Source organism: Euprymna scolopes, chromosome 33, assembly GCF_053919585.1.
Source record: "Euprymna scolopes isolate OS-2025 chromosome 33, ASM5391958v1, whole genome shotgun sequence".
NCBI lineage: Eukaryota > Metazoa > Mollusca > Cephalopoda > Sepiida > Sepiolidae > Euprymna > Euprymna scolopes.
This window is the reverse complement of record NC_136514.1, coordinates 81214929-81239469: the sequence shown is the minus strand read 5'-3', so window position 1 is coordinate 81239469 and position 24541 is coordinate 81214929. Positions and strand designations below refer to the sequence as shown.

At 26.7% G+C, this 24541-nt stretch overlaps 1 protein-coding gene across 2 annotated transcripts in view; it reads left to right on the top strand.

Moving 5' to 3' along the window:
• Positions 1-24541, top strand: part of LOC145258327 (unconventional myosin-XV-like) — a 597738-nt gene that overhangs the window by 487268 nt on the left and 85929 nt on the right. For both annotated transcript variants that reach the window (XM_080116477.1, XM_080116478.1), the window contains exons 40-41: positions 3023-3138; positions 5179-5269. In XM_080116477.1, the coding sequence (XP_079972603.1) occupies positions 3023-3138; positions 5179-5269 (207 nt within the window). The remainder of the gene's footprint in view (positions 1-3022; positions 3139-5178; positions 5270-24541) is intronic.

The window sequence follows — 24541 nt, the reverse complement described above, 5'->3', positions numbered from 1 at the left end:
ATAGTTTCGTATTTTTTAATTTGTAAATAACAAGTTATTAAAAAATTAAACCCTTCCAAGATGGACAATAAATAAAGCCATAATATTTTATGGTAAAGGTAAGAGCGTAGAAACGATTGTTTTTTAGGAGATGTGATTATTGGATTAACCAATCAGAAATCGTCTGTGGCACACACATCTCTGTTTTTATAGATATATATAGGTCGAGGTAATTAGTTAAAGAAATTTAATATAATGTGATATATAGATAGATAGATTAAATGTTAAATAGATTTTGTAAATAGTACAGTTGAAATGATTAGAATATTTCCAATATGTAATAAGGTCGAGGTAATTAGTTAAAGAGATTTAATATAATGTGATATGCAAATGAGCATAAGTCATTCGATATGGGGGTGGTTTGGAGAATAGTATATAAAGAAATTAGGCAAAGATTCTTATGTCTCCTATAACAGAAACATCCTAAAATGGGTTCTAATGTTTCTCTACCAGGAGAGATCTACCCTCTTACCTCTTTTATATTTCGTTGATGATGGAGAGCTGTACACACAGACAGAAACACACGAACCCTATTACTTTATAAAAATATAGATATATATATATAATCTACTATTATATAAGTCATTTTGTATGTGTGTGAGTTCCTTCTTCATAGGTTCCGAAACGGCTGAGCCTATCTTTTGCAAATTTCACACAAAGCTAATTTATATGTCTGGCAGTGTTCTTAGATATGTTTTGTACAGAAATTCACCCGATAAGTATTAAAAATTGAAAAAAGTTCGATCTTAAAAATAGCTTTTCTCTCTGATAGAAAAAAAAAATTTACAGGGGAATATTTTACGTTGCACAGGTAAGGGGGATAATATTTCAGCAAATCATTTCTTCTTAATAAAACAAACTTACTATAATCTGGAGATATAGCTTAGAAAGGGGGGGGATAGGAAAAAAGCAGTAGGTGGGGTAGAAGGAGGGGAAGAGGAAAAGGTTGAAAAAGATGAAGAAAATAACAAGAAGAAGAGTAGTGAGGTTGAGAGGGTGAAACAGAAAACACACACACACACACACACACACACACACACACACATATATATATATATATATAGAGAGAGAGAGAGACATGACAGAAAAGAAGAGACACCCGTAGAAACAGTTTATTTCAATAAACATAATTTATAGAACAAAATGAAACAATAAATGATCATAAATTTAAGAATTAATACTTGGTTGACATTCGTTTTGCTGTTTTTAATGCTAGGATCCTTCTAGGCATGGCATTGATCAGTTGATGAATATCATCTTCAGAAATGTCTTGCCATGTCCGATGCAATAATGCTATAAGTTCAGACGTAGGAGATGGCAAAGATTTTCAATTGGGTTCATATACGGGATTGACTTGGCCATGGAAGTTTATTAATCCCATTTTGGCTCAACCAATGTTGCATTGCTCTAGCAGAGTGACAAGGAGCTCCATCATGAATATCATCATAAATAAGGAGTTAACTTGGTTCATTTTACCACTTGAGAATATTGGTAGGAGTCCTTCATATAATATTGAAACATATTTAGCAGAATTGATGTTTCCTTCACACTCCAGCATGTCTGAGCAACCATCACTCCAAATTGCACCCCATACCATAACCAAGAAACATCCATATTTTAACATTGGCTGCAGTCTTTTTAAGTCAAACTCATGTTGAAGGAGCCTCCAAACTCATACTCATGTCTACAAACCCTTTGAGAGGAAATAATGTGCTGGTGCAAGACCTTTTCTACCTATAAATTGATACATAATTCACAAAATGTTTCCATTATTTTGTCCAGCTCCTGTATGTATATATATATATATAATATAAAGCTGAACGTCTGTGTGTGTGTCTGGTCACGGATAGGCCACCTTCGTGGCCTTCAGGCCAAGATCAAATGTAGTATCTGTTCCGGCAGATACTGCAAGCAAAGTCTTATATGTGGGGGCGACCCCACATATAAGACTTTGGTCAATGTAGGGGCAACCCTTCATACCAGTTGTCACTATCCAGCTCCCCTACTCCCAGAGGAGTTGGTCTCCATTTCCCCTTCACTCCTCACATTAAAAATCGGCCTTGTGCCTAATTTGCTCGATGATCGAGCAAATAAATACCTGGTCACGAATAGGCTCCTATATGGTTGACTATTATAGAAAACTGATCACATATACTGATAGAAGATGTATTGAGACGCAGAAATGGGTATGATTAATTTGGTATAATGATGATTCATTAAAATTGTGGGGTCTGCGTACGCGCCTGGTCCACAAAGTATGGAAATAAAAAATTAAAAAAATTTTTAAAAAAGTTTACCAGTGTTTTTGATATAGATGTACATAAGAATACTTTGATAAGTATGTTCCACTGCTAGAAAATAATGCAAATCGTGACTCATCAGAGAAAATAACATTAATCCAAAAAGTCATAGGTCTCTTCACCATCTCACGAGCCCAATCTTTTCTGCGCTTGATATGAGCATGACAAAGAAGAAGTTTCCTTCTCACAGCTCTATCATGGTAGACCAGCTTGTGAAGATAACTGACATCTGTTCTGGGACTGACTGTTTTCCTCCTACCTATAGTTTTTTCAAGATTAAGATAAATAGGCTTCTTCCGTCTTTGCAAAAATCATCTTTCATTCTTTTTAGTTTCTTACATTTAAGTGGCTTCATGCCTTGTCTGAAACCCCTCCCCTGCACACACATATACACAAAAAAAAAAAAAAATAGTGTCAATCAATGACTGCTAGTTTGGTCTTTTCAAAAATTAAGGCCAATAAGCAACTCCTGTTTTTGTGATAATCATATTTTGTTCTTGTTAGCTCCTTACATCAAATGGCTTCACACCTTGTCTAGAGCGATTTCGATTAAAAAAAAGACTTATTAAATACCTTAATATTTCAAAATAATTGTGGTCCCCAATGTATTTTTTCAAAACGAATTCCAATTGTTTATTAGTTCTTTTTTTTTTTTTTTTTTTTTTTTTTTTTTTAACTATCAGGGTGGCATGAAATATCCACACGTGATTTACCTTGGAGTGAACCATTCTGGCATTTATCTCGTGACCAGAGAGAAAGGGGTACGCGATGATCAACTGAAAGTTCTGGAAAATTTCAAGTAAGTTAATTTAGTTTTTAATGCATATTTCAGCTACGACTCGCAGCATAGTGGTTAAAATACTTTGAAAAAATCGGTAGTAAAAGCGACTTTCTTCCAAAGATTGAAGGTTCAATCCTCAGTGTGGACAACCAAATTATTTTGAACTTCTATCCAATCATGGCTGACGGAACGAGAACATGCTACCACCGTGAATTAGATAAAGGCTTTTAGAAGAAATTCCATGCCAATTTCAGAGTTCGATAAGACTTACAACTAGACACTATCCTGGAGTGTCTAAGGTCTTTCTGTACAAGGGTGTGTTGAGCAAAAATAAATAAATAAAAATTGTTGAAGGCTTGAACCCGTACCGCGAAGGAGGAAAAGAATGTGAAAAAAAAATGTGACGTCTTTGCTGTTGCACCAATCGCCAAACCGGAAGTGATGAATGTTTAAATTAAGGTTAGTTAATCGAAAAGAGGAGATGAATTTCGAAAATATCGGCGAAAAACGCGACCCCTCCCTGTAGAAACCAGGTGAGATTTATATTATAGATATTAATGCAATTCTCTCCATTTCTAAAAGTAGTGAGATTCTAAAATGAGACAAATGCTACAAAATTGTGACTGACAGACGGACAGATGAACAAAATCTCTCCTTATGTAAGATTATTTAGTCCGAAAATGAAACTATTGCTACTACTAAGCTCTGCTCATGTAGTGAGCACTTTTGAGGTAAATACTGGAGAAGTACAGGCATAACATGTATGAGACGGAAACTCAAATGCGCTTTTTAACATCTCTCCGTTTTCTTGCTTTGGATTGTCACTGAAATCCGGCTTTTCTGAAGAAACCACCAGCAAGACCAACAGCAATAAAAATACAGGTGCAGACGTAACAGGTTTGAAGCACAAAAAATATATTAACAAAAAATATTAGCAAAAAATATAGAAACATATATTGGTTGTGTGGAACTTCGCTCAACTGGACGGACGAAGTAAAGTTACACCCCACTCCATCTGAGTCTCAGGTTCAGACTACTTGATAGCAGAAACTGGTTGACGCAAGTGACGTCAGGAATAATCCATCGTCAGAATCTGTTGGGGTACCACCCCATCATTAGTTAACCTGCATGAAGATGCTGATGTTATGTTGCTGGAGATTGGGTTATAAACTGGATAAATACCTGCTTATGAGTTTTTTGGTCTGATGAAGTGTTGTTCCTGAATTGGGACTCTGCTGAAACATGTATGCACATATGTAACCAATAATGTTTGTATTATAAACAGACTATATATCAGCCCTGTCCTGCATTGAGCACTCTTTAATAATCATGTGAGTTTCATTGGATTTACATTCAGGAAACCAATGAATACAACCGATTTATATATATATATATATATATGTATGCGTGTGTATATATATATGTGTGTGTGTGTGTGTGTGTGTGTGTATATATATATATATATATAGTGATTGGACGATTCCAATATTTTTCCTGATTCAAATACAATTAGCGATTTTGATTCTTTATAAAGCTTTAAATATTTAACTATAGAGTTGTCATTTTTCCCCGATTGCCGTAAAAAAGTTATATGTGGAGATATTTTCCTAAACGAAAAAATGCGCGTGATCATTTATCGATTGTAGTTTTACTAGGAGTTAAAAAATCAATAAATATTTACTATTTCATTATTATTACCAGCAAAGAAAGATTTTGTTTGAAACCTGTTCAAATACAAAGAATGATTAAAAGAATCGTTTTTCCTGATTCTGATACCCTCAAATGGTCCGATTTTCCGATTCCCGATTCCGATTAATCATCCTAACACTGATATATATATATATATATATATATATATATATATATATATATATATATATATATATAAAATTTTATTTTGTCTGACTTATTCACTTGGTCGAATTTGATACCCACATTGTGGACGGATGCAGCAGAAACCTTTCAGATTTACAAATATGGAGAAAGTGTATATATCGACCGTATGTTCACTGCTAGGGTATATCTGTTGATTAGGGTTCTTTCTTTTTTTTTTTTCAGATTCGATGATCTTATTTCAGTTGTCGTTCGAGCGACCAATATCGTACAAGTGACAATGCAAACCAAAGGAGTTGTCCTTTACAGCAAGTGGGTAAGTCACTTCGACTAAAACACAAGTTGAGATCATGATTTATTTGTTGTAGCTATTTAATTACTGCTCACCTCAGAAAGATGTGATACAAGGCCAGAAAGTGGGGATGTCCAGCCAGCGCCCCTAATGAAGGGGCACTCTGGCTTAGCAAAAACTGCCTTGGCATCCCTGTCGGCAGTTCTCAGTAGGGGTGCTTCAGACAACAAGTGATTAGCTTGCCCCACACGAAAACCGGGTGGCAAGGTCTGGGATCGTGGTTCTCTTAGGAGGCATACTTCAGTCTAACAGATACTCGGACAGTTTCTGATCTCGTACCTGTTGAGCTAATTGTCTAGAATGGATTCTTGATTGGTACTTTCTACCAATGTCTCCAAGCAACCGGGTCCTGGATATGACCTTAAACTATATCCGATGGTGAGGCCCAGCTTGCAGGCTTTGGGGAGTGTGGAGTCACCCTTTAATTGCCATTACTCCAAGGCCCACTCTGACCCAGAGTGGTAGTACCTGTTAGGGTTCCAACTATGGGTTAAATAGAAACCGACTTGAAAACAACAAATATATTCTATTAAAAAAAAATTTTCTTCAAAATTTTTGGATTCGGCATTAAATAACCTGAAAAGGGTTGATATGCCGCAAAACAAAAACAACCAAGCAACCAAGCAACCAAGCAACCGAGGCAGCAAGGAGACTCATCATACAACATTAAAAATAATGGGTATCTGTTGTTGTAAGGAAAACAATTTTTATTGCTGACAATTCATGCAGTGCTTTAGTTTTTCTTCTCGCAGAACAGTTAACAAATGAGGCTACTGAATGGTTCAAAGCAGCAATTGAAGCACATGTTCCCACACGAAAGTTTTTTAGCAAACCCCACTCTCCCTCATGGTCCACTTCTATTTGTACAGCTTCCATTGCTCAAAGGCAGCATGCATTCCAAAGACTTATCCATCATAAGTCCTGTACAAACAGACAAAAGTATATAGAAATAATTGTAAACTAGAATTAAACGACCAGGCCTTAACCTGCAACATAGCGTTACCTACTTATATTTTCCCTGCTGCTCTCTCTCGACCCAGGACTGTACTCTCATCAACCAAGTCTCTGACAGCATAGATACAGCACTCTCCCTTGATACTAGTGCACAATCCTTACATCATCAACGCTCTGATCCCCATCTGGCATCAATTGGGATGGATGGCTCTCGTCTGGGAGAGGGCCCGTGTTTTGACAAGCTTCTGGGTTTGACCTTTACTCCTGATCTGAAATGGAACACGTACATCAAGTCTGTTGCCAAAGTCGCTGGAAAGATGGTGGGATCCTTCTACCGCGCCAGAAGATATCTCACTACTGATGCAATTCTCTATCTATATAAAAGCCAAGTACGTCCAAGGATGGAATACTGCTGCCATATCTGGGCAGGAGCTGCTAAAAACAGCCTATCCTGCCTTGATAGAGTACAAAATAGACTTTGTGGCTTAGTGAGGGATGCCCTTTTCTCTACCCTGCAATCTCTCTCCCACAGAAGAGACGTTGCGAGCCTATCCTTGTTTTATCGTTATTTCCATGGCAGGTGCTCGTCTGAACTCCAATCTCTGGTCCCCCCTCGCCAATCTTTCACGAAAAACACCAGTCTAGCTGAATCCACTGTGAAAAATTTCCCCCACTCTTTATCTGTGCCTAAATCAACACGTGGATTCCATGAACAAAGCTTCTTTCTTAGAACTGCACGCCTGTGGAACTCTGTTCCATCTGCCTGCTTCCCACCTGACTACAACTTGGATGTCTTCAAGTCCAACGTTAACAAATTCCTAATGAACCGCCCCCTTAAGTAAACACTTCATCAAATCTCCACACTAACGTACTGTACTTGCAATAACCCTTATCGCTGAGTGGCTTCCGGGCCTTGATAAGTGGTGACCACAGTGTAAAAAAAAAAAAAGTACATGTATGTTCACATCATATGTGTTTGAAAATTCCAAACAGAAAGACGTAAACTGAATAAATAGTGTATAAAATACAAAACTAGCAAGCCACCCGGTGTTGCCCGGTCATAAAATACGCTTAACTATGTTATTTTAATTTATGCAGATTTCATATGTATTATTATAGAAGCAATTCATTATCTATTTATATTCACTAGCAGGACCTGTGGAAATTCCTCAGGGGGCTCATTCATATGTAATATATCGATGTTGGATTCTGTAGATGTTCAGTGTAAATGGAGACGCTCTGATATTATTGTAGCTTTTATTGTTAAAACTGCAAAAGTATTTATCTAAGCTAGCACGAACACACCACAGTAATTGACTTGGTTTCTCCACCTACACAGATGCAGCTGGTAGCATAACACATAGTTTCTCTATATCTCATCCCCTATCACAGACAGTTATGTTTCCGACACATTTCCCAGACCAGCAAGATTAACAAGCCTTACTTTTAGATCTATTTCTGACCACAGTTTCCAATGATTGTGTTACACTTGCTCATAGCCCACTCGGGAATGCTGATCATGCTGTGATAATGGTAGAAATCGCCCTAAATTCTGGATCTGAGAAGCTGAAGAGCCATTACTCAAAATGACGAGGTATTATAAGAAGGCTAACTGGGAAGCCATCAGGAATCTCATCAGAGATGCCCCATGGGGAAATATCATTTCTCTTCCTGCAGAACAAATGAGACCACTGAATGGTTTAAAGTGGCAATTGAAGCTCATGTTCCCATGTGGAAGTTCTATAACAAACCCTACTCTTCCCAATGGTTTACTTCTACTTGTGCAGCTTCCATCGCTCAAAGGCAGCATGCATTCCACAGCATATATCCAGTACAAATAGGCAAAAGTATATAGCAGCTAGAAATAATTGTAAAAGTGAAATAGCTACAACCAAGAGAAGGCATACCAAAGTCATCAGAAAACGCATTGAGTCGCAGAAATTAGGAACTCGCACATTCTAAAAAATTTATAACAGTGTAGTAAATAATGTACAGTCAACAATTTCCCCACTGTCCAACAACTTTGAGGCTGTTTGCATGCCATCTGAAAAGGCAAACCTGCTTGCCTGGCAGTTTGCCTTTGACTCTATTTTAGACCCAACAAACCATTCCCTCTCAAATTTCCAAGTAGATAAGTTACTATCTTTGATGAAGAACAAGTGTAACAGAGCGCATATAAGTGCATGTGAGAAAATCAGTAGCAGCTGTTGGATGGCTGGCTTGCAAACGTACGAGCAGCAGTCTTAGCACATATGCAAATTAGCAAGTATGTGCAAGCTTGCATCACAGGAGAGAGAGAAAGAAAAATACTCCACATGGTCAAGGGGAAAGAAAAACGCATGCTGGATGAGATGGATGTCTAGCACCATGGTGATGGTGAGAGACTTTTAAGCCGGTGTTGAGATGGCAGGGTTTTGTTAATTTCATGGTAGATAAAATGAACAGTAAAAAAAAAGAAGCCGGAATTGTTTGGAAAGTAACAGTAATAAATGCCTTTTAATACTCAGTTTGACAGATACTGGGCCAGTTCCTGCAAAAAAAAAAAAAAAGGCTGAGTCGGATTTTTGTTTCCTTCCTTTTTTATTTGTTTGTTCGTTTTCGACAGAATTTTCAATATGCATGAAAGCTATGTTATTATTTTTTATTTCAAAGTCTCTTTCCAATATAATGGGTCCCACTTTGTCAACTAAGCTCCAACCCCTGTCCCATCGCCACAATGTTGCCTCCCTGTGCTTGTTTTAAAGGTATTTTAATGGAGTGTGCTTTGATGAACTCATTGCACTTCTGCTCCCACAACATACATATCCCCCACAAACCTGCTTAGCAACAAAATCACACTCCTTCATTGTTGAGGTCCCTAAATGCCAGAAAGTTTTCTATTCTAATGGCATAATCATGTGTAAATACCGGTTACCATCAGATCACCAAAGTTAAGCAACATTGAGCCTGATTATTTTGTATTATTTGAATTATATATACCATATGCAAACTCGTATGGTACACTATTTATTTGGTTTATGTCTCTCTGTTCAGCTACCTGGCTTGCTCGGGACCGTATAAACAATGAGAAAATTGAATTTGATTTTGAATATATTTGGTTTTCTTAGGAGAAAGGAATTTTTAATGTCTATGTATCATTTGCTATTTCAAGCAAGAGTATTTTACCTACCTAGGACGGGATATTACATGAATGAAATAATTGTATCTTACCTAGAGTAGGTAATTTACAGCATGTATATGAAATAATGTTACCTTTGCAAGGACGGTGAATATACAACACATATGAAAATGTGTTTCAAACAACACGCATGCAAGCTATGTCATTATTTTTGTTTCAGTTGTTGCAAATGAATTATCAATCAATTTATCAGAATGTTAGATAACATTCTGATCAATTAATTGATAATCTATTTACATAGCAGAGTTGGGATTAGGGTTCCATTGTCCATTGACTGATGTCATATAAACAAATATCACATTTTATAAATTCCCCAAATAACTATGTTTCAATAAAGGGTTGGACTCAAAATTCCATAGTGCTTCCTCGTTTGATATAAGGCTAGTGAAGAAGGCCAGAGGACAAACTAACTAAAACTTTGTGAAACGATGACACAGAAACCGGTTGGGAAATTGTAAGAAAAATTATTAAAATATTTTTGTATTATTTGACAGAGATTAATAATAGATTGCATGTTGGCACACCGGTTCCCAATAGGTCACCATAGTTAAGCAACATTGAGCCTGGTCAGTACTAAAAATGGGTGACCATTTGGGAATCTCAGGTGCTGTATGTGCTCTCCACTTATCTCAGCATTCCTTCCACAGTCACTCTTGGGCTTCTCCTTGTCGCTGGACCCAAGCAGTGCCGATTCAGGAAAGGTGTGGTTGAGGATTGCACAACCTTTTCCTTACAATTACATGAGCAGCTGCCCTTCCAGGGGTGTCCATTGTCTCTTGAGACTGAATGAGAATATGTGGATTATTTAAATTATTCTCACCATGTTAAGATATGGTCACTTTTATATAATAACTATCAGGCTGCCCGGTGTTGCCTGGTCGTAAAAAAATATGCATAAATATATTTTAATTCATACAGATTTCTTATTTATTATTATAGAGCCAATATTTAGTAATGATTGATTATTATCCAATATTTAGTAATGATTGATTATTATCCAATATTTAGTAATGATTGATTATTATCCAATATTTAGTAATGATTGATTATTATCCAATATTTAGTAATGATTGATTATTATCCAATATATAGTAATGATTGATTATTATCCAATATTTAGTAATGATTGATTATTATCCAATATTTAATAATGATTGATTATTATCCAATATTTAGTAATGATTGATTATTATCCAATATTTAGTAATGATTGATTATTATCCAATATTTAGTAATGATTGATTATTATCCAATATATAGTAATGATTGATTATTATCTAATATATAGTAATGATTGATTATTATCCAATATTTAGTAATGATTGATTATTATCCAATATTTAGTAATGATTGATTATTATCCAATATTTAGTAATGATTGATTATTATCCAATATATAGTAATGATTGATTATTATCTAATATATAGTAATGATTGATTATTATCCAATATTTAGTAATGATTGATTATTATCCAATATATAGTAATGATTGATTATTATCTAATATATAGTAATGATTGATTATTATCCAATATTTAATAATGATTGATTATTATCCAATATTTAGTAATGATTGATTATTATCCAATATTTAGTAATGATTGATTATTATCCAATATTTAGTAATGATTGATTATTATCCAATATATAGTAATGATTGATTATTATCTAATATATAGTAATGATTGATTATTATCCAATATTTAGTAATGATTGATTATTATCCAATATTTAGTAATGATTGATTATTATCCAATATTTAGTAATGATTGATTATTATCCAATATTTAGTAATGATTGATTATTATCCAATATTTAATAATGATTGATTATTATCCAATATTTAGTAATGATTGATTATTATCCAATATTTAGTAATGATTGATTATTATCCAATATTTAGTAATGATTGATTATTATCCAATATTTAATAATGATTGATTATTATCCAATATTTAGTAATGATTGATTATTATCCAATATTTAGTAATGATTGATTATTATCCAATATTTAGTAATGATTGATTATTATCCAATATTTAGTAATGATTGATTATTATCCAATATTTAGTAATGATTGATTATTATCCAATATTTAGTAATGATTGATTATTATCCAATATTTAGTAATGATTGATTATTATCCAATATTTAATAATGATTGATTATTATCCAATATTTAATAATGATTGATTATTATCCAATATTTAATAATGATTGATTATTATCCAATATTTAGTAATGATTGATTATTATCCAATATTTAGTAATGATTGATTATTATCCAATATTTAGTAATGATTGATTATTATCCAATATTTAGTAATGATTGATTATTATCCAATATTTAGTAATGATTGATTATTATCCAATATTTAGTAATGATTGATTATTATCCAATATTTAGTAATGATTGATTATTATCCAATATTTAATAATGATTGATTATTATCCAATATTTAGTAATGATTGATTATTATCCAATATTTAGTAATGATTGATTATTATCCAATATTTAGTAATGATTGATTATTATCCAATATTTAATAATGATTGATTATTATCCAATATTTAGTAATGATTGATTATTATCCAATATTTAGTAATGATTGATTATTATCCAATATTTAGTAATGATTGATTATTATCCAATATTTAGTAATGATTGATTATTATCCAATATTTAGTAATGATTGATTATTATCCAATATTTAGTAATGATTGATTATTATCCAATATTTAGTAATGATTGATTATTATCCAATATTTAATAATGATTGATTATTATCCAATATTTAGTAATGATTGATTATTATCCAATATTTAGTAATGATTGATTATTATCCAATATTTAGTAATGATTGATTATTATCCAATATTTAGTCATGATTGATTATTATCCAATATTTAGTAATGATTGATTATCATCCAATATTTAGTAATGATTGATTATTATCCAATATTTAGTAATGATTGATTATTATCCAATATTTAATAATGATTGATTATTATCCAATATTTAGTAATGATTGATTATTATCCAATATTTAGTAATGATTGATTATTATCCAATATTTAGTAATGATTGATTATTATCCAATATTTAGTAATGATTGATTATCATCCAATATTTAGTAATGATTGATTATTATCCAATATTTAGTAATGATTGATTATTATCCAATATTTAGTAATGATTGATTATTATCCAATATTTAGTAATGATTGATTATTATCCAATATTTAGTAATGATTGATTATTATCCAATATTTAGTAATGATTGATTATTATCCAATATATAGTAATGATTGATTATTATCTAATATATAGTAATGATTGATTATTATCCAATATTTAGTAATGATTGATTATTATCCAATATATAGTAATGATTGATTATTATCTAATATATAGTAATGATTGATTATTATCCAATATTTAGTAATGATTGATTATTATCCAATATTTAGTAATGATTGATTATTATCCAATATTTAATAATGATTGATTATTATCCAATATTTAGTAATGATTGATTATTATCCAATATTTAGTAATGATTGATTATTATCCAATATTTAGTAATGATTGATTATTATCCAATATATAGTAATGATTGATTATTATCTAATATATAGTAATGATTGATTATTATCCAATATTTAGTAATGATTGATTATTATCCAATATATAGTAATGATTGATTATTATCTAATATATAGTAATGATTGATTATTATCCAATATTTAGTAATGATTGATTATTATCCAATATTTAGTAATGATTGATTATTATCCAATATTTAGTAATGATTGATTATTATCCAATATTTAGTAATGATTGATTATTATCCAATATATAGTAATGATTGATTATTATCTAATATATAGTAATGATTGATTATTATCCAATATTTAGTAATGATTGATTATTATCCAATATTTAGTAATGATTGATTATTATCCAATATTTAGTAATGATTGATTATTATCCAATATTTAATAATGATTGATTATTATCCAATATTTAGTAATGATTGATTATTATCCAATATTTAGTAATGATTGATTATTATCCAATATTTAGTAATGATTGATTATTATCCAATATTTAATAATGATTGATTATTATCCAATATTTAGTAATGATTGATTATTATCCAATATTTAGTAATGATTGATTATTATCCAATATTTAGTAATGATTGATTATTATCCAATATTTAGTAATGATTGATTATTATCCAATATTTAGTAATGATTGATTATTATCCAATATTTAGTAATGATTGATTATTATCCAATATTTAGTAATGATTGATTATTATCCAATATTTAGTAATGATTGATTATTATCCAATATTTAATAATGATTGATTATTATCCAATATTTAGTAATGATTGATTATTATCCAATATTTAGTAATGATTGATTATTATCCAATATTTAGTAATGATTGATTATTATCCAATATTTAGTAATGATTGATTATTATCCAATATTTAGTAATGATTGATTATCATCCAATATTTAGTAATGATTGATTATTATCCAATATTTAGTAATGATTGATTATTATCCAATATTTAGTAATGATTGATTATTATCCAATATTTAGTAATGATTGATTATTATCCAATATTTAATAATGATTGATTATTATCCAATATTTAGTAATGATTGATTATCATCCAATATTTAGTAATGATTGATTATTATCCAATATTTAGTAATGATTGATTATTATCCAATATTTAGTAATGATTGATTATTATCCAATATTTAGTAATGATTGATTATTATCCAATATTTAGTAATGATTGATTATTATCCAATATTTAGTAATGATTGATTATCATCCAATATTTAGTAATGATTGATTATTATCCAATATTTAGTAATGATTGATTATTATCCAATATTTAGTAATGATTGATTATTATCCAATATTTAGTAATGATTGATTATTATCCAATATTTAGTAATGATTGATTATTATCCAATATTTAGTAATGATTGATTATCATCCAATATTTAGTAATGATTAATTATTATCCAATATTTAGTAATGATTGATTATTATCCAATATTTAGTAATGATTGATTATTATCCAATATTTAATAATGATTGATTATTATCCAATATTTAGTAATGATTGATTATTATCCAATATTTAGTAATGATTGATTATTATCCAATATTTAGTAATGATTGATTATTATCCAATATTTAGTAATGATTGATTATTATCCAATATTTAGTAATGATTGATTATTATCCAATATTTAATAATGATTGATTATTATCCAATATTTAGTAATGATTGATTATTATCCAATATTTAGTAATGATTGATTATTATCCAATATTTAGTAATGATTGATTATTATCCAATATTTAGTAATGATTGATTATTATCCAATATTTAGTAATGATTGATTATTATCCAATATTTAGTAATGATTGATTATTATCCAATATTTAGTAATGATTGATTATCATCCAATATTTAGTAATGATTGATTATTATCCAATATTTAGTAATGATTGATTATTATCCAATATTTAGTAATGATTGATTATCATCCAATATTTAGTAATGATTGATTATTATCCAATATTTAGTAATGATTGATTATTATCCAATATTTAGTAATGATTGATTATCATCCAATATTTAGTAATGATTGATTATCATCCAATATTTAGTAATGATTGATTATTATCCAATATTTAGTAATGATTGATTATTATCCAATATTTAGTAATGATTGATTATTATCCAATATTTAGTAATGATTGATTATTATCCAATATTTAGTAATGATTGATTATCATCCAATATTTAGTAATGATTGATTATTATCCAATATTTAGTAATGATTGATTATTATCCAATATTTAGTAATGATTGATTATTATCCAATATTTAGTAATGATTGATTATTATCCAATATTTAGTAATGATTGATTATTATCCAATATTTAGTAATGATTGATTATCATCCAATATTTAGTAATGATTGATTATTATCCAATATTTAGTAATGATTGATTATTATCCAATATTTAGTAATGATTGATTATTATCCAATATTTAGTAATGATTGATTATTATCCAATATTTAGTAATGATTGATTATCATCCAATATTTAGTAATGATTGATTATTATCCAATATTTAGTAATGATTGATTATCATCCAATATTTAGTAATGATTGATTATCATCCAATATTTAGTAATGATTGATTATTATCCAATATTTAGTAATGATTGATTATTATCCAATATTTAGTAATGATTGATTATCATCCAATATTTAGTAATGATTGATTATCATCCAATATTTAGTAATGATTGATTATTATCCAATATTTAGTAATGATTGATTATTATCCAATATTTAGTAATGATTGATTATCATCCAATATTTAGCAATGATTGATTATTATCCAATATTTAGTAATGATTGATTATTATCCAATATTTAGTAATGATTGATTATCATCCAATATTTAGTAATGATTGATTATCATCCAATATTTAGTAATGATTGATTATTATCCAATATTTAGTAATGATTGATTATTATCCAATATTTAGTAATGATTGATTATTATCCAATATTTAGTAATGATTGATTATCATCCAATATTTAGTAATGATTGATTATTATCCAATATTTAGTAATGATTGATTATCATCCAATATTTAGTAATGATTGATTATCATCCAATATTTAGTAATGATTGATTATCATCCAATATTTAGTAATGATTGATTATTATCCAATATTTAGTAATGATTGATTATTATCCAATATTTAGTAATGATTGATTATTATCCAATATTTAGTAATGATTGATTATCATCCAATATTTAGTAATGATTGATTATTATCCAATATTTAGTAATGATTGATTATCATCCAATATTTAGTAATGATTGATTATCATCCAATATTTAGTAATGATTGATTATCATCCAATATTTAGTAATGATTGATTATTATCCAATATTTAGTAATGATTGATTATTATCCAATATTTAGTAATGATTGATTATTATCCAATATTTAGTAATGATTGATTATCATCCAATATTTAGTAATGATTGATTATTATCCAATATTTAGCAATGATTGATTATCATCCAATATTTAGTAATGATTGATTATTATCCAATATTTAGTAATGATTGATTATTATCCAATATTTAGTAATGATTGATTATTATCCAATATTTAGTAATGATTGATTATTATCCAATATTTAGTAATGATTGATTATTATCCAATATTTAGTAATGATTGATTATTATCCAATATTTAGTAATGATTGATTATTATCCAATATTTAGCAATGATTGATTATTATCCAATATTTAGTAATGATTGATTATTATCCAATATTTAGTAATGATTGATTATTATCCAATATTTAGTAATGATTGATTATTATCCAATATTTAGTAATGATTGATTATCATCCAATATTTAGTAATGATTGATTATTATCCAATATTTAGCAATGATTGATTATCATCCAATATTTAGTAATGATTGATTATTATCCAATATTTAGTAATGATTGATTATTATCCAATATTTAGTAATGATTGATTATTATCCAATATTTAGTAATGATTGATTATTATCCAATATTTAGTAATGATTGATTATTATCCAATATTTAGTAATGATTGATTATTATCCAATATTTAGTAATGATTGATTATTATCCAATATTTAGCAATGATTGATTATTATCCAATATTTAGTAATGATTGATTATTATCCAATATTTAGTAATGATTGATTATTATCCAATATTTAGTAATGATTGATTATTATCCAATATTTAGTAATGATTGATTATTATCCAATATTTAGCAATGATTGATTATTATCCAATATTTAGTAATGATTGATTATTATCCAATATTTAGTAATGATTGATTATCATCCAATATTTAGTAATGATTGATTATTATCCAATATATAGTAATGATTGATTATTATCCAATATTTAGTAATGATTGATTATTATCCAATATTTAGTAATGATTGATTATTATCCAATATTTAGTAATGATTGATTATTATCCAATATTTAGCAATGATTGATTATTATCCAATATTTAGTAATGATTGATTATTATCCAATATTTAGCAATGATTGATTATTATCCAATATTTAGTAATGATTGATTATTATCCAATATTTAGTAATGATTGATTATTATCCAATATTTAGTAATGATTGATTATTATCCAATATTTAGTAATGATTGATTATTATCCAATATTTAGTAATGATTGATTATTATCCAATATTTAGTAATGATTGATTATTATCCAATATTTAGTAATGATTGATTATTATCCAATATTTAGTAATGATTGATTATTATCCAATATATAGTAATGATTGATTATTATCCAATATATAGTAATGATTGATTATTATCCAATATTTAGTAATGATTGATTATTATCCAATATTTAGTAATGATTGATTATTATCCAATATATAGTAATGATTGATTATTATCCAATATTTAGTAATGATTGATTATTATCCAATATTTAGTAATGATTGATTATTATCCAATATTTAGCAATGATTGATTATTATCCAATATTTAGTAATGATTGATTATTATCCAATATATAGTAATGATTGATTATTATCCAATATTTAGTAATGATTGATTATTATCCAATATTTAGTAATGATTGATTATTATCCAATATTTAGTAATGATTGATTATTATCCAATATTTAGCAATGATTGATTATTATCCAATATTTAGTAATGATTGATTATTATCCAATATATAGTAATGATTGATTATTATCCAATATTTAGTAATGATTGATTATTATCCAATATTTAGTAATGATTGATTATTATCCAATATTTAGTAATGATTGATTATCATCCAATATTTAGTAATGATTGATTATTATCCAATATTTAGTAATGATTGATTATTATCCAATATTTAGTAATGATTGATTATTATCCAATATTTAGTAATGATTGATTATTATCCAATATTTAGTAATGATTGATTATTATCCAATATTTAGTAATGATTGATTATTATCCAATATTTAGTAATGATTGATTATTATCCAATATTTAGTAATGATTGATTATTATCCAATATTTAGTCATGATTGATTATTATCCAATATTTAGTCATGATTGATTATTATCCAATATTTAGTAATGATTGATTATTATCCAATATTTAGTAATGATTGATTATTATCCAATATTTAGTAATGATTGATTATTATCCAATATTTAGTAATGATTGATTATTATCCAATATTTAGTAATGATTGATTATTATCCAATATTTAGTCATGATTGATTATTATCCAATATTTAGTAATGATTGATTATTATCCAATATTTAGTAATGATTGATTATTATCCAATATTTAGTAATGATTGATTATTATCCAATATTTAGTCATGATTGATTATTATCCAATATTTAGTAATGATTGATTATTATCCAATATTTAGTAATGATTGATTATTATCCAATATTTAGTAATGATTGATTATTATCCAATATTTAGTAATGATTGATTATTATCCAATATTTAGTCATGATTGATTATTATCCAATATTTAGTCATGATTGATTATTATCCAATATTTAGTAATGATTGATTATCATCCAATATTTAGTAATGATTGATTATTATCCAATATTTAGTAATGATTGATTATTATCCAATATTTAATAATGATTGATTATTATCCAATATTTAGTAATGATTGATTATTATCCAATATTTAATAATGATTGATTATTATCCAATATTTAGTAATGATTGATTATCATCCAATATTTAGTAATGATTGATTATTATCCAATATTTAGTAATGATTGATTATTATCCAATATTTAGTCATGATTGATTATTATCCAATATTTAGTAATGATTGATTATCATCCAATATTTAGTAATGATTGATTATTATCCAATATTTAGTAATGATTGATTATTATCCAATATTTAATAATGATTGATTATTATCCAATATTTAGTAATGATTGATTATTATCCAATATTTAATAATGATTGATTATCATCCAATATTTAGTAATGATTGATTATTATCCAATATTTAGTAATGATTGATTATTATCCAATATTTAATAATGATTGATTATCATCCAATATTTAGTAATGATTGATTATTATCCAATATTTAGTAATGATTGATTATTATCCAATATATAGCAATGATTGATTATTATCCAATATTTAGTAATGATTGATTATTATCCAATATTTAATAATGATTGATTATTATCCAATATTTAGTAATGATTGATTATTATCCAATATTTAGTAATGATTGATTATCATCCAATATTTAGTAATGATTGATTATTATCCAATATTTAGTCATGATTGATTATTATCCAATATTTAGTAATGATTGATTATTATCCAATATTTAGTAATGATTGATTATTATCCAATATTTAGTAATGATTGATTATTATCCAATATTTAATAATGATTGATTATTATCCAATATTTAGTAATGATTGATTATTATCCAATATTTAGTAATGATTGATTATTATCCAATATTTAGTAATGATTGATTATTATCCAATATTTAGTAATGATTGATTATTATCCAATATTTAGTCATGATTGATTATTATCCAATATTTAGTAATGATTGATTATTATCCAATATTTAGTAATGATTGATTATTATCCAATATTTAGTAATGATTGATTATTATCCAATATTTAATAATGATTGATTATTATCCAATATTTAGTAATGATTGATTATTATCCAATATTTAGTCATGATTGATTATTATCCAATATTTAGTAATGATTGATTATTATCCAATATTTAGTAATGATTGATTATTATCCAATATTTAGTAATGATTGATTATTATCCAATATTTAGTAATGATTGATTATTATCCAATATTTAGTAATGATTGATTATTATCCAATATTTAGTCATGATTGATTATTATCCAATATTTAGTCATGATTGATTATTATCCAATATTTAGTAATGATTGATTATTATCCAATATTTAGTAATGATTGATTATTATCCAATATTTAGTAATGATTGATTATTATCCAATATTTAGTAATGATTGATTATTATCCAATATTTAGTAATGATTGATTATTATCCAATATTTAGTAATGATTGATTATTATCCAATATTTAGTAATGATTGATTATTATCCAATATTTAGTAATGATTGATTATTATCCAATATTTAGTAATGATTGATTATTATCCAATATTTAGTAATGATTGATTATTATCCAATATTTAGTAATGATTGATTATCATCCAATATTTAGTAATGATTGATTATTATCCAATATTTAGTAATGATTGATTATTATCCAATATTTAGTCATGATTGATTATTATCCTATAGTAATGATTGATTATTATCCAATATTTAGTAATGATTGATTATTATCCAATATTTAATAATGATTGATTATTATCCAATATTTAGTCATGATTGATTATTATCCAATATTTAGTAATGATTGATTATTATCCAATATTTAATAATGATTGATTATTATCCAATATTTAGTAATGATTGATTATTATCCAATATTTAGTCATGATTGATTATTATCCAATATTTAGTAATGATTGATTATTATCCAATATTTAATAATGATTGATTATTATCCAATATTTAGTAATGATTGATTATTATCCAATATTTAGTCATGATTGATTATTATCCAATATTTAGTAATGATTGATTATTATCCAATATTTAGTAATGATTGATTATTATCCAATATTTAGTAATGATTGATTATTATCCAATATTTAGTAATGATTGATTATTATCCAATATTTAGTAATGATTGATTATTATCCAATATTTAGTAATGATTGATTATTATCCAATATTTAGTAATGATTGATTATTATCCAATATTTAGTCATGATTGATTATTATCCTATAGTAATGATTGATTATTATCCAATATTTAGTAATGATTGATTATTATCCAATATTTAGTAATGATTGATTATTATCCAATATTTAGTAATGATTGATTATTATCCAATATTTAGTAATGATTGATTATTATCCAATATTTAGTAATGATTGATTATTATCCAATATTTAGTAATGATTGATTATTATCCAATATTTAGTAATGATTGATTATTATCCAATATTTAGTAATGATTGATTATCATCCAATATTTAGTAATGATTGATTATTATCCAATATTTAGTAATGATTGATTATTATCCAATATTTAGTCATGATTGATTATTATCCTATAGTAATGATTGATTATTATCCAATATTTAGTAATGATTGATTATTATCCAATATTTAATAATGATTGATTATTATCCAATATTTAGTCATGATTGATTATTATCCAATATTTAGTAATGATTGATTATTATCCAATATTTAATAATGATTGATTATTATCCAATATTTAGTAATGATTGATTATTATCCAATATTTAGTAATGATTGATTATTATCCAATATTTAGTAATGATTGATTATTATCCAATATTTAGTAATGATTGATTATTATCCAATATTTAGTAATGATTGATTATTATCCAATATTTAGTAATGATTGATTATTATCCAATATTTAGTAATGATTGATTATTATCCAATATTTAGTAATGATTGATTATTATCCAATATTTAGTCATGATTGATTATTATCCTATAGTAATGATTGATTATTATCCAATATTTAGTAATGATTGATTATTATCCAATATTTAGTAATGATTGATTATTATCCAATATTTAGTAATGATTGATTATTATCCAATATTTAGTAATGATTGATTATTATCCAATATTTAGTAATGATTGATTATTATCCAATATTTAGTAATGATTGATTATTATCCAATATTTAGTAATGATTGATTATTATCCAATATTTAGTAATGATTGATTATCATCCAATATTTAGTAATGATTGATTATTATCCAATATTTAGTAATGATTGATTATTATCCAATATTTAGTCATGATTGATTATTATCCTATAGTAATGATTGATTATTATCCAATATTTAGTAATGATTGATTATTATCCAATATTTAATAATGATTGATTATTATCCAATATTTAGTCATGATTGATTATTATCCAATATTTAGTAATGATTGATTATTATCCAATATTTAATAATGATTGATTATTATCCAATATTTAGTAATGATTGATTATTATCCAATATTTAGTAATGATTGATTATTATCCAATATTTAGTAATGATTGATTATTATCCAATATTTAGTAATGATTGATTATTATCCAATATTTAGTAATGATTGATTATTATCCAATATTTAGTAATGATTGATTATTATCCAATATTTAGTAATGATTGATTATTATCCAATATTTAGTAATGATTGATTATTATCCAATATTTAGTCATGATTGATTATTATCCTATAGTAATGATTGATTATTATCCAATATTTAGTAATGATTGATTATTATCCAATATTTAGTAATGATTGATTATTATCCAATATTTAGTAATGATTGATTATTATCCAATATTTAGTAATGATTGATTATTATCCAATATTTAGTAATGATTGATTATTATCCAATATTTAGTAATGATTGATTATTATCCAATATTTAGTAATGATTGATTATTATCCAATATTTAGTAATGATTGATTATCATCCAATATTTAGTAATGATTGATTATTATCCAATATTTAGTAATGATTGATTATTATCCAATATTTAGTCATGATTGATTATTATCCTATAGTAATGATTGATTATTATCCAATATTTAGTAATGATTGATTATTATCCAATATTTAATAATGATTGATTATTATCCAATATTTAGTCATGATTGATTATTATCCAATATTTAGTAATGATTGATTATTATCCAATATTTAATAATGATTGATTATTATCCAATATTTAGTAATGATTGATTATTATCCAATATTTAGTCATGATTGATTATTATCCAATATTTAGTAATGATTGATTATTATCCAATATTTAATAATGATTGATTATTATCCAATATTTAGTAATGATTGATTATTATCCAATATTTAGTAATGATTGATTATTATCCAATATTTAGTAATGATTGATTATTATCCAATATTTAGTAATGATTGATTATTATCCAATATTTAGTAATGATTGATTATTATCCAATATTTAGTAATGATTGATTATTATCCAATATTTAGTAATGATTGATTATTATCCAATATTTAGTAATGATTGATTATTATCCAATATTTAGTAATGATTGATTATTATCCAATATTTAGTAATGATTGATTATTATCCAATATTTAGTAATGATTGATTATTATCCAATATTTAGTAATGATTGATTATTATCCAATATTTAGTCATGATTGATTATTATCCTATAGTAATGATTGATTATTATCCAATATTTAGTAATGATTTAAAAAATTGTAAAAAATTATGACTTGGGTACCATCCACTGGACTCAAAACCAGAACGTTTAGCACTTCAGCCTAATTCGTTATTCATCTCTCCAGTGTCGTTACCGTCTGAGCTATTGACAGACTAGTGTGGGTGCCTGGCGTTGCCCTGGTGTTTGTCGGTGTAAAAGAAAAAAAGTTTTCGGAGACAGGTAGGCTCAAACTCAGATGCAAAGGTGGAAAAGAAAGTGTGAAAAAACCTGGCATCTTACCGCTCGGCCATTACGGGAGAGGAACTGAAAAGAGTTTTAATTTAACGATTAAAAAGTTAAGTGACAGGTGCATAAATTTAATGAGGTCAAACATCACATGACTTAACTTTGGCTGCAAGCCAGTTTGTTCCCTCACCCACACACAAAACCAGCTCCCTCCACAAAGAAGCCTTTGCCAAACATACACAAAAAATGCACACACACACACTAACACACATTTTGCCTTTTATATATAGACTAGCGAGGGGTACCCGGCGTTGCCCAGGTGTTTGGAGGTGTGTGTGGAAACTCCGGGGTTGGGGGGGTGTTAAAAAAAA